Source organism: Trachurus japonicus, chromosome 18, assembly GCF_045865225.1.
Source record: "Trachurus japonicus isolate A0001 chromosome 18, Traja_1.0".
NCBI lineage: Eukaryota > Metazoa > Chordata > Actinopteri > Carangiformes > Carangidae > Trachurus > Trachurus japonicus.
In genome coordinates this window covers 14,808,174-14,826,904 of record NC_140924.1, presented here as the reverse complement: position 1 = coordinate 14,826,904, position 18,731 = coordinate 14,808,174, and the positions used below count along the sequence as shown (strand labels likewise).

Genomic DNA, 18,731 nt, shown 5'->3' with positions numbered 1-18,731 from the left:
CCTCCTCCTCCTCCCTCCCCCAGTGGGGTTGCTGATGCTGGGAGCAGTCTGCAGCCTCCAGCCCGGGGCATCAGCAGTGTCTCAGCCGACCAATTAATCACATTCCTCCCCCTTCTCCTCCTCCTCTCCTCCTCCTCTACCTCCTGTTCTCTCCTCCTCCAGCACATGGTCCTTTGTAACCCCCTCTAGTTCATTCACAATACTGAAGCTACTGTACTCTGCACAAAATCTCTTCATCCCTGCACTTTAATAATTCACAATATGACAATGACAACTATAAATTGTAATAAAAATAATAAATTGTCTTTACAAGTCAAAGATGAGCTAAAAAATAAAAAAAAACACAACACCAGTTTTGATAATATCATATTAGTGAGATTAATGCAATTTCCTATAAGATACACAAAGTTGACTATATAAACCTTTGTAGGCTATCTATCCATTATCAAACATGTCCACTAATCATTTTTATAATTAGCAAAATTTAATTTTCGGGCTGAAACCAAAATGAGCATCCTCTCTCTGCACATTATCCAGAGGAGGAAGCGCTCCACACCAAGATAATAACTCACACACACCAGCAGCACAAAGACAAAACCCCAAAACACTGGAAACCAAACCGTGAATGAAAGTTGACAGAGTGTATGGAGGCGGCAGACATCTCACCTTTGTCGTTTTTCTCCTTCTCCATGTTAAAAAATAAACACTCTTTTCCCAGCCGGTGACAATAGAGCGGCAGGGCGGAGGCGCCCGACCGTCACTCCCCCTCCCTCCCGCCGTGGCTGACAGCAGCTCCGGCCAATCACAGGCCCCGACGCTGGGGCTGTTGTTACCTTGACAGCGGGGCGGAATCAGCCTCGTGGAGTTCGATAAGTCTGGATTGTTTAAACTGGAGTAACGTTCCATGATGAAATCGAGTTAAGTTACTATGGAGACGTATCGGTTCCAAGCATAGACTGAATAAAACTGAACTAAGCTAGGCTTTAGTGGGCTTCTTCCATCCATGGGTTCTTCAGCTCCGGCTGTATGTCAACAAAAGTCCAGCGGGTGGAAACAGAGACCTAAAACGACCGTTCCGCCAGGTGAACTTCCTGTTACGTCATTTATTAATAATTAAAAAAAAAAAAAAGTAATAATAAACAAACATTACCCTGCAAAAGTCAGACGTTCCTATAGGTGCAAGTAGGCTAAATAGAACAACATTCATCCCACAAGGAAACATCCTGGGAACTTCTACTGGGACGTTTCTTTTATTTCAATTTCTTTTGAGTTCAAAGTGAAGCTAAAATGGACCAGAAATGTTTACAGACTCAGCAAGTAGCCTATGCCATTAGGTCATAGGACAGTGGAAAGTTCCTTATAGCCTATTCTATCAATGCATAGCTATATTTGTTCTCCACTAAGGTGTGGTAGATTGATAGCCTACTGTTAAGAAATATGTCAACATTTTCTTGGCTTAGCTATTGGTTTGCATAAAAATCTCTCAAAGTGGTTGTGTGGGCATCTCTTTCATTGGACTTAGAGTCTGTAAAATAAAGCTATCTATCTAGCCTATTTTTCTCTATTGACAAGTAATTTCCTGAAGTTTTAATCTTTCATCTGTTATCCTGGATAGTTTTTATCCTAAATGTAAATACATGTGTTAATGTAAAGATGATATATTGAGTTTACAGCATTAAAAATAAATCGGCTGGGGCGGTGCGTGGCGCAGTGGTTAAGGCGGGCGGCCCCATGTAGAGGCTACAGTCCTCAACGCAGGCATCCCCGGTTTGAATCCCACGTCGGGCAGACCTTTCCTGTATGTCATTCCCCCTCTCTCTGCCTCCCCCTTTCCTGTCTATCTCACTATGTACTATCAAATAAAGGCAAAAACGCCCAAAAATATACTTAAAAAAATAAATAGGCTAATCTTTGTTGTTGTGTCTCTACCTGTTGAGACCAAACATTATGTCTTTAAAAACTCAAGCACTCCAGTCCATACCGGCTGAGTTTCAGATAAAGCACTTTAATAGCACATGAATATTAGAAAGATGACATGATGCTTTATGACAACAGTTAGTGTGTTACGTACAGGCGCAAATATTTTTATTTGACACTCATATTAAACTTAAAATTTTGATATGTGTCTTCGATTTCTTCTTGGTGATGCTATTTATTTCGACATTACACCTTTTTAAGATTTCAAAATAAAATCCTGACCTTAATATTCCAATTAAATAAATACCTAAAACAAGCTAATGTAAGCAGCTAACCCAGGCATTTCTTTTGACATATGTAAAACAAAAACAAAAAAATTATCAGTCACTCAAAACACATTGATGATAATGTTTTCATACATTTCTAATCAGAGGTCAGTGGACAAACCCCATTTTCCCATCTTCATGCATGCCTGCAGAGTTATACACCATGGATTGTATACAGACAGATATATCTGGCATATGTCCAGTATATGTTTATATACATTTTACAGTATGTTAGTTGGCAAGTAGATCAATTTACGGTCCAGAAAGTCAAGCAAAACTGATAGACTTCAGCTGATAGTATGTGTAGCTTTTACTGCACACAACAATGCTTTCAAACAACAAACATACAGAGAGTTAGACCTCTATTGGAGGAGATATAACACAGTTATAGTATTGAGATTTAAATCAAGCAAAACCTCACTTGTTCGGCTTAAGTGCTGCTGCAGGTCTGAGAAGCTTAAAGTCAGCGTGGCCTTTTTTTTTTCCTTTTAACAAAAAAATCATGATTTCCTCTCGGCTGTGTCTCATGACTGGTGTAATGATCCTTTCCAGAAGTCAAAAATAGCTTATAAAAATAATTTATTTCGTTTTTCTTTCCTTTTTTTAAATGTGAGTGCATGTAACTCTGGCAAATCTGCATATCTGATACCTTTACATACCCTGAAACTGTAAATGTTACGTTTTTCCCTCCTCCGTTCCTGACTCCCCCCAATGCCGTTCTGGGCCTTCATCCGGCCCCGGCTCTCCCTGTCTCTGCTGATTTATGAGAATCTTCTGTACGATACGTGACTGCATTCAAAAGGATATCAGGGCACATTTATCAAAACTCATTCAGTCTTTACCAACTTCTCTCACATGATGAACATGAAGGAAAACGGCAAACAAAAGCAAACGATTAGGTGCTTTATGACTCTGAAGTCTGGCTCTGAAGTAAAAGATCAGAGAAAACTGAAGTTATTCCTTATCACCGTCGTCGTCGTGTGCCGTCACTTCGCTGTCGTAAAAACAATGGTAGAAATGATTTGTAGCGATCAGAGCAGGGAGAGCAACTTGAGAAAACGATAGGGGGAGAAAAGGAAGAGCAGCAAACCGATGAAATGGATCAAACAAACTTGCTCGTGGAGGCAGGATTTGTTCTATTTGCATCGGCATTGGTTGGCAGAAACCACACACTGGGGGGGAGGGGGAGAGGAGGCGAGGAGCATCAACACAGGCCATGCAAAAGCTGCTCCTCATCCTCGTACTGTTATGTAAGGTTTGTCAGTCAAACACTTGGACCACATAGCATACAAAAAGCTCTAGATGCTGCCTCGACGTGAGAAAGTTCCTCTCTGTGGCATCACAGGCAGATGGCATGGCGTTGTTGTATAGGTTGGAAAGTAGAGGGGCATCACGGCGGTGCATATATAGAATATTTCAAATGGGTTGGTGTTTGCTTTCTTCCTGACGGGGGATTGGTTGGTTGGTTGGTTGGTTGGTTGGTTGGTTGGTTGGTTGGTTGGTTGGTTGGTTGTTGAGATGGTGTTTGGCGCTTTTTTTTTTTGCTTGTCCGTCTAAAAAAGGTGTGCCCTCTTCTTCATGTCGTTCTTCTTCCAGAGGGCCAAGCGGTCGAACTGATCCAGGGCCATGCCGAAAACCATCTGGAAGTCCTCAGGAGATAAGTGCCTCTGAAAAAGAAAGACACAACACAGAGATATATGTGTAACTCATATAAAATACTCTCTAGGCCACAACATATCAGGCTTTTTTAAAGGGATAGTTCAACATTTTGTCAAATTGTCCCATTGCCATAATCCCTATAGTCATAGCAGTAGGTTTGTTACCTTTAATTGTCGGTGCAAGCTGTTTTTAGAAGGGTGGAGCAGAGCCGCGAGCTGCTCAGAGCTACGCTACGGAGGCTAATGGGATTTCTTGGTTTCCCTCATCAAACTCATCAAATACACAATCCAACAACTCCAAAATGCTCTGGTGGACAAGTTGTGACCTGCACATTCACTCGCAGCTCTGCTCCGCCGTTCTAAAAATAGCTTGCACCGAAAATTAAAGGTAACTAACGAACCTATTGCTATGACTATACAGATTATGGCAATGGGCCAATTTGCCAAAAATGTTGAACTATCCCTTTAAGGCCTGTGCAGGATGAAGAAGATTAGCGCTCACCTCCAGTCTGGTGCGATCCACATCTCTGGGAAGCTTCACCTTCACTCTATGCGTCACTGCCAGCACTTCATAGGGGTAGATCTGGCACACACAGTTTAAGAGATTAATTGGTTGATCCAGCTATAATCCAACCAAGCTGCCAAGAACATTAAAGCATATTTGTAAAGTATTAATATCTCTTACCTTGTATTCTGAAGGAGGGAAAGGGAGACAGAAACAGAGAATTAGCTCACACTTTGCTTAAGATACTAATAAGACTGTTCAAACACGGACTTGTAAATACATAGCAGTAATCTTGCAGCTGGGAAAATGGCACCTATCAACACTGTTAAATAAATTCAATTTAACTCCTTTGTGGTATTTGGTTTATCACTGATCTTAAAGGTTTTGCTTTCTTTTGCAGAAGGTGTTTGAAACCCATGACCAAAATAGTCATATGCATTCTGTCATTGTGTTACTTATGGGTGTGGTTTTGGTCCAAGACCAGCAGTTGCCAAGACAGACCTGATTAAACCAATCATTTCAGCTCTAGTTCACATCTACAATATAAATCTAAAGGGAGTAAGTCTCAGCAGGAAGTCATTGTATTGATTTGATTGATTGTATTCAACACATTACTGCAGTCTTTTGCAGCCTGTGACTGTCTGAAGTGAATCACAGACATCAACTGATCTGATGATGATCTACCATTCTTCAACAGCCAGCATCACTTCCTCTTGGCTTTAGTGGCTTTTGACATTAATCTGATTGGATTATATGGTTAGTTGACTGGCATTTAAGTGTTTGCCTGAACTGAACTTCCTAGATTGCCATTTGTGTATATTAAAGATCCCTGAATTGTCTCATAAAAATGGCTACAAGACCATAACAGTGTCCCTAGTATGTCTGAAAATCAACCTCAGACCCTGTTTCATTTCAAATCCAAGGTGCTGGAGTGGATCCAAAACAATAACTGAATGTATTTTTATACTTTAGGCATTAAATTGATGTATCTATCTAATGGAAAAAGCTTACAAACCAACAACTGAGTAAAAAATAAAAGAGCTTATAAACAGTTTGGAGTAAATTTTCCTCTCACCCCTCATTCCTCCCCAGCTATGGGAGTCTGGGTCAATTTCATCCTCCACCATCTCAGCAGCCTGCAGGAAGACACAAACAGACACAAGGTTAGACCATCTTGCCAAGAACATCTCTGCTCTCTATCAAAGCTGAGGTCGACCTGAAAGCATTTCAGTCGCTGCTTTTGCTCCAATAGGAAATGTAGTCTTGGTAGACTGAGATTACATCACTTTTGTTTGGAGAGAGTAAAAGGTAACAGAGGAGAGGAGGAAGGAAGGACGGCATGATGTCAGAAAGTGTCTGTTGTTTGTCCACCGGTAGAGGTCAACTGGCCTGAGAGGGACAATCTGAAACACTCAAACTTCGATCCAATGTATTTATGTTGCAACAGATCATAATACACATTATCTCAAGGGTAAAGTCAGGCATTACTCTGATACTGAGAGAAACCCAATAAATCAGCACTTGGCAGCAGCCTTTTTAACAATAAGGAACCTCCAGGAGAACCAAACCCAGGGTGGGAAGCCAATGAGTACAGTGTTAGAAGTTATAGGAGGTGCATTTGCTCAAAAATGTGTCTACAAAACCAGTCCTATTAGGTATTTCTTTGACAATGGGTCTGCTTTAAATATTGCATGGATTAATGGCTGCTATGTCACTTCAAATAGGGACAAAGCACTACACTGCAAAAACTCAAAATCTTTCCAAGAATATTTGTCTAATTTCTAGTCAAAATGTCTAATTTCTAGTCAAAACTAAACTCTTTTCACTTAAAATAATTATCATCACCTAAAAATGAACTTGTTTTTAGATCATTTTTATTTGTTTCAAACAAATCTTCACTTTAAATAAATAGAAAAATCTGCCAGTGAAAGCAAGTTTTTTGTGCTCGTAATAAGAAAGAAAAACTTGCTCCACTATCAGATTTTTCTACTTATTTCAAGCAAAAATATGCTTGAAAGAAGTAAAAAGTGTCTAAAAACAAGCTACTTTTTGATGTGATGAGTCTTATTTTAAGTATAATGAGACTTGTTTTGACCAGAAATTTGTTTTGTTGTGTGAGTTTTTGCAGTGTACTTTGGCTGATGTACCATGGACTGTTTAAGGTAAGTCCTTTACTGTAGCTCACCTTGTAGATGCCGTTCCTTCCATATCCGGGTAAAGATGCAGACTTGTTGTAGGGGAAATCTGCAGGGAAGAAAAGTATCTCTTTAAATCTGAATGACTGATCAAGGTGGAATTTCATTTTGATCATTTATTTGCTCACTCACTTGGCTGTGAAGTGTCAGTGGGAAGACTGCAGGTGGACTTGCGGGGGTCCAGGTCTTCTGCACCCATGTGTCCTTCAATTTCGTTCTTCAAGATCATCCAACTGGTCCTCTACAGAGAGACAGAGAGAGAGAGAACAAGAAAAAGAGGAAGAGATACAGAAAGATGGAAAGATGGAAAGTGATGGATGATGGCATGGTAAAGTATGAGTTACTGAATTAGTAAATGGCTGCACAGAGTTTGTACAGTTTTAAGAGAATGACTTAGAAAAGAGACAGATATGGTCAGACAGATAAAGACGTACACACATCTACTATACACAAACCCACCTTGCTATCCTCCCCATCCTGCCAGGAGGTCCTAGAAGCTGCAAAACAGTCACATGTTACAGGATGAACACAGTTAATGTGTGGGGGGAGAAGGGAGGGAGGGGGGTCATCTGCCTCTGAACGCTATAAGTGCAAATCACTGCTGCTCCGTGACATCGTCAGTTGCAGATGGCATCTATGGGGGGCGCCACATGCTAGGTGTGAGTGTGCAGAAACATTTCTAATCAATGCTGTCTTTAAAGGGTTATACAATAGTTTATGCATTGGTCATCAGAGCAAAACATATCAACAGCTACAACACAGATTAGTATGACATTTAGACAGTTGAATTGCAAATCATTCAAACTTCTCGTCTTAAAACCTGCGCTTGACAAAAACTTCCTGGACCAGATTTCCATTTCTAGTCCAATTTTCATTTATATTTGAATAACATTGATATTGTGAAGTCTAGTAGGTGTTATGGAGGGGGAAAAAACATATGCAATTCATAAACTGTCCATTAGAATCAATAAATTGTTCACACATGCTTTTTCAAGCTCTTGGGTCCGTGTTCGTAATCAGGATATTTGTCCAAAATCAAAACAAAACTGCTTTAAATCTAAGAGTAAATAATAAACTTACTTTAACTTAAACTTAAATCTTACATAACAGAACTGAAGGTGCAGATTGTTGTAAATGTTGGCAATTTAAATCAAAAAGCACCTAATATTTGCCATAACTGTAATGTGCTGCTGCAAGAGTTATTGTAGCAGCACGCATCAATATCAAGGTGCTAACACTGACTTTATTTACTTTTTATTTATATTGCTGGGTTATACCAGGCTAGAGAACAGTTATCTAGTGCACAGCCTAATAAACCAAACCTTTTGCCTCCATCGGCCCAATGGCTTTAATGCAGTTTTGTTCTCAAGTTTAAAGTATACACAGTACAACATACTTTAAATTGTACCTGTGCACTCTGTTTAAAACTTAGCGTTAGGTTAACAAAACATTATGTTACTGTACCTTTAACATACCAAAAACACAATGTAAGTTCATGCATTGAATACTGAGAATTGTGACACACAATTGAGAGTTGGAGTTGGAGTCTCCAGCATCACATTTTGCCATGATGACCCACACACACATAAACAGACTCACAACAAGGTATAAACAACAATAAGTAAGTAATTGGACAGTATGAATTAGTTGTTTGTGCACAGAAAATATAAACTGACTGAGTGACAGTGTTAAACACATAGACCACTTAGCATACTGCATGCTTAAAGCTTAGCATGTAGGCCTACACTAGACAAAGGTATCCACATTACTTATAACTCACTATTCAAAGTCACTTTACACAGCTGCAAAGTTAAATTGCCTATAGAAAATACCTTAGCATGTGTTAGAGGAGATGATGCCATATGCAGCTGACTTATTTCACATATAAAGATAAAAAGGTCCTTATGTATAAGAGGTGAGACTCATCCCTTGCTCCTCGGATGCCTGTGTCAGTGTGTTGTGGAAAGTGTACAGTACACCAAAGATCAAACACACACAAACAATGGGAACTGGAGGGACACAGATATAGAGACAACACCGATGCCACCACCATACACAGTGATCCATGTACCAGATTACTCACAGTGTACACAACAGTCGCAGCATCACCACGAAAAAACAATGAGCCAGTGAGATGGGTGCAGAGTGGACATGCATGAACAGGATGAGCAAATAAACACCCAGCGGCCCCTTCCTGTTCAACTTCAGTCCCAAATGAGCTGGATTACCAATTTGGTAGACACTGTAATTTTGGGCACTGTAGTATTAGTGATGTAATGTCACCTCTAGACCCTGATCACGGAGCTTTCTCTTCCCACAAGTATCTACAGTTGCTGCTGCGGGTTGAAGATTTAGAGCATGTTTAAAGTCTGACAACATCCAGATCAGTGATGTCACCGTTGTTGCCTTGGATTTGATCTAATTTCCTAGATATGGGGCATGTTTGAATATTTAATTTAGTAGAGAACAGTACAAGAGTTTTTTTTTTCTTTTTGGCTCCATATGATGATGAATTGTAGCTTTTCACTTTGAAACTAAAGTAGGGCGGTGGCTTCAGATGGCATGAAATGAAATGATATGGTGTGACTTCAGACTTCGTCTAGTTCATTTTAGAATAATACTGAATGACTTCCTGCTGGAAGCTGAGAAAAACTGGACAAACAGGGATAAAAACGTGGACGAATTGGGATTTTTATCATCATATCTTTGATATGAAACCAGTCACATCTCATCAGGGTAGGATTCAGCAGAGACTAGGGGTACATAGAGTTTCCATTATCTGTATCTGTCTCTATATCTATATCTATATAAGTATCTATATCTATATCTATATCTATATCTATCTATCTATATCTACGTATATCTGTATCTGTATCTATATCTATATCTCTATATCTGTATCTGTATCTATATCTATATCTATATCTATATCTATATCTTTATATCTGTATCTATATCTATATCTATATCTACTGTATATCTGTATATGTATCTGTATCTGTTTAACCCTGTATCTGTTGCTTTTTGATTGTTGTTTCTAGATGAGAATGGGCGTAATCAAACTCTCATGATATTGGCTACTTTTAACGTCAGTGTTTCATCGGACTGAGATGCTGCATCAAGGAAGTACATAGCAGAAAAATGTACTTTCCTTTATTTTCAGAACAATGACAAGAATATTGTGATATGAAAATGTTGAACCACTGAGGCCACACCCCAATGGTCAACCTTGCATTGGTGTATGAAGTTGATGTTAAAACACAGAATTGGTGGAGTACGACAGATGACATGCAACAAATCGTGCAGAGAGACCAGACCAGAGAAGGAGTTGTTAAAGAGGAAGTGGACTGTACCATGCTGCCTGTAGATGGGGGGTTTTCTATAGATATTATCTTTGACCATAGTCTCTGGAAAATGGGAAAAGATGCAGAAGAAAGAAAACGGAAGAAGCCAACATGGGAAGGAGGAAGAGAAAGAAAGAGAAAATGGAGAAAAAGAAGCATGGGTTAGCAGTTATTGGGGGATGAGAGATTTTGAAGAAGCATAGAGGGGAGCGCAGTAGAGCTGGGTGAACACATTTGTCATTTTTATTAACGCACATCAAAAAAATCATCACTTTTATTATTGTTCGTGCAGTAGATTTAAAAAAATATATATCTCAATTGATCACACTTTGTTGGAGGAGGATGTTATTCGATGCAGACCACCAAAATGACAATCATAGAATAATATGAGAAACCACACATGGGCCCCAGACACCAAACAGTTTACGTATTAGTGGTCATAAAAGAATTTAAAATGAAGTCATTCAAAATAAAGTTTATAAACCACAATAGAGAAAGTTAATTCAGGCCTTGTTGCAACAGATGAAGTGCCTCGGGGGTATAATGTGGACAGTGTTTTCCCCCATCTGCCAGGACACTTTATAACAATGTCACACATTAGTCAGCAGAAACATGACTCACAATAAAATAATACAAGTGGGTACTTTCATTTTTCCTCCTTTGTATGACTGACATGGACGTCAATGGGAACAATATGTTGTATGTATGATCAAATGGCTTTTCCTCTGCGGGAGATTTAAAGTAATGAGGATACACTGGTGGTCACTGGCCAAATGTATCGCAAAGTAAGTTCAAAGGACCAGTGTAGACGCAGGAAATGAAAGAGTGCCAGAGGTATACAGAGTTCAACCCTTAAGCTAAAGGCAGGAAGTCGGCGATATGATGTGAAGACACTGGGCCTCATGCAAGAACCGCTCATACAAACAGCTTCAATCTTTGGGTATCATGAATTTGGATAACTTTCAAAAGTTCTCTTCGGGCATGCACAAATTCACAGAAGTCCAAATGTATCACACAAGTCACGTACGGAGCTGAAAGTCTGGTTTTCTGCACAGTCAGAAGAACTAAACTCAGGTGTGTTCAGGTGTTTTCCATTGAAGATATTTAACAGTGACTTATCTTCTCACCAGCGAACCAGTAATCATATGTGAGAAGATAAATTGAGAACAAGGGATAAAACTTGTTATGTACAGAATTGAAGGAATGGGACTAAAGTCTCTGTAGTCTTTGCCTGGTTCAATGACTCCAGTCTACAGGAGTGTCATGTCATCTGGACTGTTCGTCCAGTTAAAGCCAGAAGGGCAGAATCAGTCAGAAGGACACTGAGATATCTCCATATCTCAAACAATGTCCCTGCACTGGGTGTGATGCCTGTGTGCATTCATCTTCTACTGCCCTCTTGTGGTGGCAGTAGGTTATTCTACACTTCTTGTTAGTCATTTGTTTAGGTGTGACCAAGTCCAAAGCTATATCAAGTCTCGCTCTTTATTTCAAACAGCACAACTTCAAACTCCAGATTGTCACGTTCTTTTCTTCTTTAAAAACAAAATGGTTCTTACATGCGGCCCAACACAAACAACTTGGTATTCAACATCCTTTTATAGCTTTAAAAGACTTATCTGCATGTACCTGGAAAGGCAGCACTCCGATTCACTGAAAAGTAAAAGATTTTTCTTGTTGAACATTCGCCAATATCTTAATATCAGATGTGTTAGATCTCTGTTGCTGCAGTACAGAAGTGCAGAGTTGTGGGAAACACTACACTTCAAGTAACACTGCTGAGGTAATCAGACCTCAAACGTACAAACACAAGAGATCAGTGAGACAATGTTTTCCAATTTGCTACGATCTTGTATCTTACCTCATAGTCTCCTCATTTGCATTAAGTTGCAGAATGTGTAAAGGTGTTTAAAAGGTTAGAAGTTGGGTCGGTTCGGTCTTACCTGGTATGTGGAAGTGCCGGGGAGCAGCCACGTAGGTAGAGGTAGATGAGGGGGATTTGCCATCAGAATAGGTGGATAAACTGGGGGTACTTCGACCACTTTCACTACCTCCAGTGGCGGATGGAGGTGGATGGACATTGGATATGGAAGGCAAGAGGGAAAGGGTTTGGGGGGAAAAAGAGGGGGCATTGGGGGGCAAAAAAGGCAGCGTTATGGTAAGTATATTGAAAAAGCTCCAATGATAATGAGTCAGGTGTCTTGATAGCCCAGGTAATAAGACACATTTATCACCCTAATTTTGCCAAAATGTCCTTTTTCCTAGCAACATCTGCACAGGATGGTATCTATGAAATGCCTGAACCACTTCTCATTGCAAAGCAGCAACACCTTAAAAGCTAAAGGCATTAACATAGATTGAGATCACCTACTTTCACAGAGCCACTATCTCCAATTTAATTTTTATTCCGTCAAGAGCTTAAGGCTATAAGTGAAGGTTGGAATGAAGATAGGGCAGTAAATTGACACATTAATTTATTTATGTGGAGAAACAGGTGGGGTCTGCACAGTCATATTCAAAGGGCTGGAGATGATGCAAGCAGCAGAGATCAAAACACCACATCTCTATGAAAACTTGGCTGCCATGAACCACTGATGACTCATTCACAGTGTGTATTTATCCTGGAAAAACAAGATCAAGAGAGCATTTCCCCCCTTTTCTCCACAGGGTTTGCCTGTTTGTCTTTCACACAGCTTTCATCTGGAATGGACAATATAGTTTGGTCTTAATTAACTTCAACTCAGCTGTGAACACCCCTCCAAATAGATCCTCCCACTTGCTGTATTACCTCCGGTTATAACAGTTTTTTCTTGTGCTTCTGAAAAGTCAACAGAATTTCAGCAAAAATAATAGAGGGGTTAGCCATCTGCAAACCTCTTTGTGCCTTTTATCAGTCATCAAAACCCCAAATCTGCAATTTATCAAGATTTACACCAGGACAAAAAACAAGTAACATCAAGGGGATCGAGTTTGACACATGACGATGAATAGGGGAGAAACAACCGGGCAGATTAGGAGTCAAAGGCAGGCAAACGATCAGGTTAACACTCTGAACAGACAAGCACAAAAATGAAATCCACCCTTAGTCTTCATCCAAAAGGTAATGCCAAATGTATCAGGGTTACACTCAGGCCTACATCAAGTTAAACCATGCAGAACAACAATCATGTCCACGGACACAAGTGAACAGGGCAAGCACTGAGTGGTGAGGAAACTGAGTGGTACTGTGAATGTACCTTGATGCATCCCATGACCCCCAACAACACCATGATACCAGTGAACAACATTACAAAGCCTGCGGACCATTCCACTATAGGGGAAGGGGAGAGACACAAAGAAGATAAAGACTATTGTTATTTTTACCGTTAGGAGGAGGTAAACTGAGATGCAGGGATGTCCTAGGGTTAGGGTCGGGGAGGGGGTCCTGTTTGATCCCTGGGGTGACGGAAATCAGGGGATGGGGAGAAGATGAGGTAAAGGGGAAGTGGTTGGATACACCTTGCTGTCGGGCTAAATAGGGGGGGTATGCACTGTACAGCACTGGTTTGTGATGTTGATTTCAAGGATGTGCGATATCATGGTTAACATTTAGCAGTGTCATGGTTTTGGTTCAAGAATCAGAGTCAGACACCAGATCTGACGTTCTGTTTCCTGGTATGACTGATCGGTCTATGGTGAACCATGAAGATACCCAAAGACCCAGAGGTTGCAACACATGGTTAATTTGGTGCTTCACCGCAACTCATGCCAAGTATTCTCAATTCGGTGGTTGTATCACAGCATTCAACTGTTAAAGACCTTTAATCTCAGTCAAATACAGAGGAGACCGGATCATTGCTGCTCTTTCTGATTGCAAAACTTAAGTTTGAAGATCGAAAACCCAACTTTTAGGGGACCTTAAATCCCCTTTCCATTTTTAGTTGTTCGATAGATTTGAAAGGTTGGAGTTTTGAGCTTTGCAACATTGCAGCAATGTTTTCCAGAAACTTGTCTCTAGTCTGTGTTGGACTGGGTCTTGGCCCCACTGTGCTTTGATACCTCTGAAGTAAGGGATGTAGTTGTGCTGCTTCAGCATGGCCAGGGTGGTGGGGTTTAGATGTAAAGACAAGCCTGCACTGCCACCCGCTGGTGTGGGTGAGTACTGGCCACCAAAACCACCACCTCCGCCTCCACTCCCTTCGGTCCCACCAGAATGGAATAAAATAGAAGCAGGGAGGGAGGATGAGTCCTTGTCCCAGGTGATAGGGTGCTTAATGCCACCCATGGCGACTTGGGGCAAAGGAAAGGAACTGGAGTCAGGGCCCTGACTGCTGTATCTACCACCAAGGTATAACTCTGGCCCTGAATGTCCAATCAGATTTCAGAAACATGATGAGTCACTAGATGAAAACGTGAATGTACAGCGAAAAACAATTTATGAATAGTCAAGTCTTTTTGGAAATTAATATTAAATACTGTATTGGAATTGTATTTATTTGTAGCTTTCTGTTGTTAGTGAGGATTTCACGATATAAATTCTACAATTTTGAAATTTCATCTACTTTTAGGTCAATGAAAATACATCAGTGGATTGGTTGCATAATAATATCTGATCCGAAATATTTAATGTTTATATACTGCTTATAAATGTCAAACAAAAAGGATAAAGTAGGCTATGTGTGAATGTATGTCTTTTTTTTAAATCATCAATGGATTGAAGTAGTTGTAGCAGATGTTTTCTTTTAAAAAAAGAAGAAAACATCTGCTACAACTACTTCACTCACTACTTCTACTACTTCGTTCTGATGTTGTGCCACATTGTGTGTGAGGCTGATACCTGCTCGGCTGTAATTCTGGGGGGAGCGGGATGGAGTGTAACGTCCATGACCCCCCAGGGAGCTGTTGGAGCTGGGGCTGGAGGGCCGTCTCTGACGTGGTGATTTCTCCCCGTCACCCTGGATGCACAAATACAAAATGTAATAAAATAAATCAGTGCTTTTTACAGAAAAACACACGCACATACTGATCCTTTGCTCACAACCTTATTTTCTGTGAAGGGCAAACTGAACAAATTAGTTTCCAGATGATGAACATGAACGTTTTACGTCACTTTTACGGCACATCGCATGACGAAAAATAACCCGTGAATGTGAACCACTTCATTTTTATCCGATATCTGGTTTATCTTGACAAAAAAAAAATCACATCAAAAACATATTGTACGAAAGTGATACCAGTATTCCCAATTCAGTGTATCAACTGTTTTAATCAAAGCAAAATCGGTATGGAGCAGTGATACATATCAAATCCTTTAAAAGGTCTTACTCCACCTAAATATCCCTAATTTTAAACTTGCACAACCAACAAGACACACACTAACGTGACATGCACATCCAGACACAGGTGGATTGTGTTATATTACCTCAGTGGGAGTAGGAGAAAGCAGCTGGGGGGACTGAAAATGAAAAGTGGGAGAAAGCCAATGATTAGGACGAACTCATATGTGAGGTTATATGAGTTAACCATCCGACCATGAGGGTGATCGTTCAATGTCAATGAGCGATGATATACACAGCGATGGAGGGATGAGATGAGTGAGGTGAGGTGGGCTGTTGAATGGATGTGCGTAATAGGTAAGAAAACCAAACATGTCGTCATGATCAATGATGGAGGGATAGCAAAAGTGAAAAATGAAAAAGGTAACGCAGAGGCCACGAAGGGGAAAGTTACAGGAAATAAAGCAACCTGTTGGGTATTTAAGGGATGACACCTGCCCTTGTAAGTGTCTTCTGTTTATGCTACCTACGTTCACCATCACGCATCTTGACCGCATCCCACTGTACAATGTGTTTTCAGTGACTGCGAAAAGTTGATTTAAGATCCGCAACTTGTGTTTAAATGGTGAAAATTGTTGCTAAGGGGATGATTGATTCAGTAAATGTGTTCAGATCACTGAGGAGCTGGTTCAGAGGAGAGAATTTAGTGTTTTAGCAATACAGCAAAACAGTGAAATAGCAACATTAGGTGCGCTGTTTAAGGGAGATCATTTCTGTGTACTTTGGGCACGGTTTTAGTCCTGTTGTTCGTTAATTCAATTTATTGTTTATAGCTTTAAAAGAACTACAGCCCATAGATTCAAGAGGAAAACTGGAATATACCTCTCCGTAGTGCCTCTCCTCAGATGGGTAGCTGACGTACGGGGAGTAGGACAGCATGTCAGGCCTGTCGATGTTGTAGATGGCCTTGGTCTTTGGAAGAGCTGCCAGGTCCTTGTAGTCCAGCATCTCCTCTCCTAATTTGGCCTGAAAGAATGACGTTGTCAGATTTATCAGTGGTGATATTTCAAAGCTTTGTTGAGCTGATATGTATATGAAACAATGCTACTTTTTCAAACACTGTATGATAAGACTGCTGTATTTGCTGCCCCCTGTTGGTGTGGTCTTACATAGATTACTCTGCTGGGAGAACCGGAGGCACTGGATGCTGGGACTGAGGTGATGCTCTCAGAGGAAGTCCGGGTCACCTGAAACACACACAAACAGGCAGGTTTAAAACATGATTTGTGCTTTTTTCTTGTGTTAAAATATAGCTAGTTCACATACTCCAGTTGAAATGTATAAGTTACAATAAGTTACATTGTGACACTGATGTATTTGTGTTGATTGATTCCCAAATGTCAATCATGCATTGAGTAACACGCAAAAACATTCCACCTTAAAAATAGCCTCTGAGCTGCTCAGTGAATTTAAACTTTAATTAGAAAAGATGAAAAAACAGAAAGAAAACCCTTCATCGTTCACTGTTCTGACAGTTTCTGTATCTGTGAAGAATATATCTCAAATTATGACACAGTCCATTGTTACATGTCCAAAGCGCTGCTGCTGGACATGAAAGCTAGCTTGACAACCTTTAGCCTCTCAGCTCGGTTACATCTGTTTTGTACTGCGGCCTCTCCTTTGAAGCTGCAGTGTAAACAGCTGGACAAAAGCAAAGCTATGTGCAAAATGTGCAAGAAGCCTTAGTAGACACAGTGTTCACACCTGGACGTTAGTAACTGCAGGTAAGTGACAAAAACTGTCGTCTTGGCTGTGGTGCTGAGTAAATTCAGTTTGACTTTAGCTTTCCCTTTAAAAGGTAATTGAAACATTTGCTAGGCTACATAGCTATGTAAAATAGGTTAAGTGCAAAGCACAACGGAGCAGAATATCCTTTTTAATTGCCATCACAATTTGAACATCATCTTCTTCTGCCTTGTTAGCAATGTTGCTAACAAACCAGTCTCTGAGCTTTCAAACAAATCTTTATTGACAAGTGTCAATAGCCAGGATGGTCTGCAGGAGCCAATAGGACAATACATGTCTAGTCTAGTGCGTGCAGATAAATCATGAGCTTTGGCTTTACATCACGGATGATTTACTCATACAGTGGGAGTTGATATTCAACAACAAGATGGTACAGTGTGTGCCCAGCCTACGCCAGCAGCCGCCCCCCTCTCAGCAGCAGTTACCTGCAGCAGAGGAAGGAGGACACTGGGAAACACTGGGAAAAACCTGCAGAAGGAAATCTCACATCCCTGAACAATAAACTGGACCGACGGGACGACACCGAGGCCGTTGACAGGAAGAGACAGAGCACACTGTTCTTCCTGAAGTGCGTTAGGCTGCAGTGGCTGCGTTAGTGTCAGTGGTCAGTGTTGTCGTCTTGGCTGTGGTGCTGAGGGAATCACTAATCTTCTTAATATGGTGCAGTACTAATGCACACATGCAGAAACACACACACACTTTCTCTCTCTTAGAACAAATTAAAGCCTTTGCTTGTTCAAGTCAAATCCACTCTGGCTGTTACCACTCCACTGATTGATAATCTACCAAATGCAGGAACTGTCACATCCGTCATCTCCATGTGTTCATGCACAATCTGATGATCAGCATCATCAGTCGCTGATCCATCAGATCTGCCTGAAATATTAAAGGGATGCTTCACCCAAAATCGATAATTCACCAATCATCTACTCACCGTCATGCCAAGGAAGGGTTTGGAGAACTTTTGTAGTTCCAGGGGGGGTCTGGCTAACAATGGATTTTCATATAATGGCGGCGGATAGAGTTCACTTTTGAATCGTCCAAAACACACACTATGAAACATCCAGATACCTCCATACTGCTCGTCTGTACTGACCCAAGTGTCCTGAAGCCGTGACATGAAAAAGTTGTTCGGAAAAAAATAATTTGATCTCTGTTTTTAGCCTTGTTGTAGCAGTAGCTCCCAGTGGCTCTGTTGATGTAGATTTGCTGCAAGATGTTCTTCCGTGTTTACATCAAACATCCAATGGTTTATAACAACAAATGAACATCTCGATTCAAAAGTGAGCTCTATCCGCCGCTGTTATATGAAAATCCGTTGCCAGCCGGACCCCCCCTGGAACTCCAAAAGTGTTTTGATGACTCCGAACGTTCTCCAAACCCTTCCTTGGCATGACGGTAGAAAATAGGTGAATTATCGATTTTGGGTGAAGTATCCCTTTAAGTGTCTTATCGTGGCCGTGGCTGCTGATCGACAATGTGCAAATGCAGCAGCAGCAGCAGCAGCAGCAGGTGTCAACAAAGTATGATCAACCCCATGCAGAAGATGTCTGTGGTGGTGGTGGTGGTGGGGGGGTTAAGTGTGGTTCGGGCGGGTGCGGGGCTTTAGGAGCACCAACCTGCTGCTCAGGGACGTCATTGAGCTGTATCCGGACCTGCTTCTAGGAAGGAGAGGGATTATGATGAGGAATGAGGATGGGATGGATCTGTTTGGATGAGCTTTTA

At 40.8% G+C, this 18,731-nt stretch overlaps 1 protein-coding gene across 12 annotated transcripts in view; it reads right to left on the bottom strand.

Annotated features, from left to right (window-relative positions):
• Positions 1 to 1,985: 1,985 nt before the first annotated feature.
• Positions 1,986 to 18,731, bottom strand: part of ablim2 (actin binding LIM protein family, member 2) — a 51,957-nt gene continuing 35,211 nt past the window's right edge. The window contains exons 9-24 of one of the 12 annotated variants that reach the window (XM_085760069.1): positions 18,626 to 18,667; positions 16,370 to 16,447; positions 16,083 to 16,226; positions 15,347 to 15,379; positions 14,762 to 14,879; positions 13,984 to 14,286; positions 13,309 to 13,380; positions 11,889 to 11,996; positions 9,955 to 10,008; positions 7,061 to 7,098; positions 6,734 to 6,842; positions 6,592 to 6,650; positions 5,482 to 5,542; positions 4,587 to 4,594; positions 4,404 to 4,484; positions 1,986 to 3,910 (exon numbers count right to left, since the gene is read on the bottom strand). In XM_085760069.1, coding sequence (XP_085616195.1) covers positions 3,797 to 3,910; positions 4,404 to 4,484; positions 4,587 to 4,594; positions 5,482 to 5,542; positions 6,592 to 6,650; positions 6,734 to 6,842; positions 7,061 to 7,098; positions 9,955 to 10,008; positions 11,889 to 11,996; positions 13,309 to 13,380; positions 13,984 to 14,286; positions 14,762 to 14,879; positions 15,347 to 15,379; positions 16,083 to 16,226; positions 16,370 to 16,447; positions 18,626 to 18,667 — 1,422 coding nt within the window. In that variant the 3' untranslated portion in view covers positions 1,986 to 3,796. The remainder of the gene's footprint in view (positions 3,911 to 4,403; positions 4,485 to 4,586; positions 4,595 to 5,481; positions 5,543 to 6,591; positions 6,651 to 6,733; positions 6,843 to 7,060; positions 7,099 to 9,954; positions 10,009 to 11,888; positions 11,997 to 13,308; positions 13,381 to 13,983; positions 14,287 to 14,761; positions 14,880 to 15,346; positions 15,380 to 16,082; positions 16,227 to 16,369; positions 16,448 to 18,625; positions 18,668 to 18,731) is intronic. The other 11 variants (XM_085760057.1, XM_085760061.1, XM_085760058.1 and 8 more) reach the window with 11 other exon arrangements.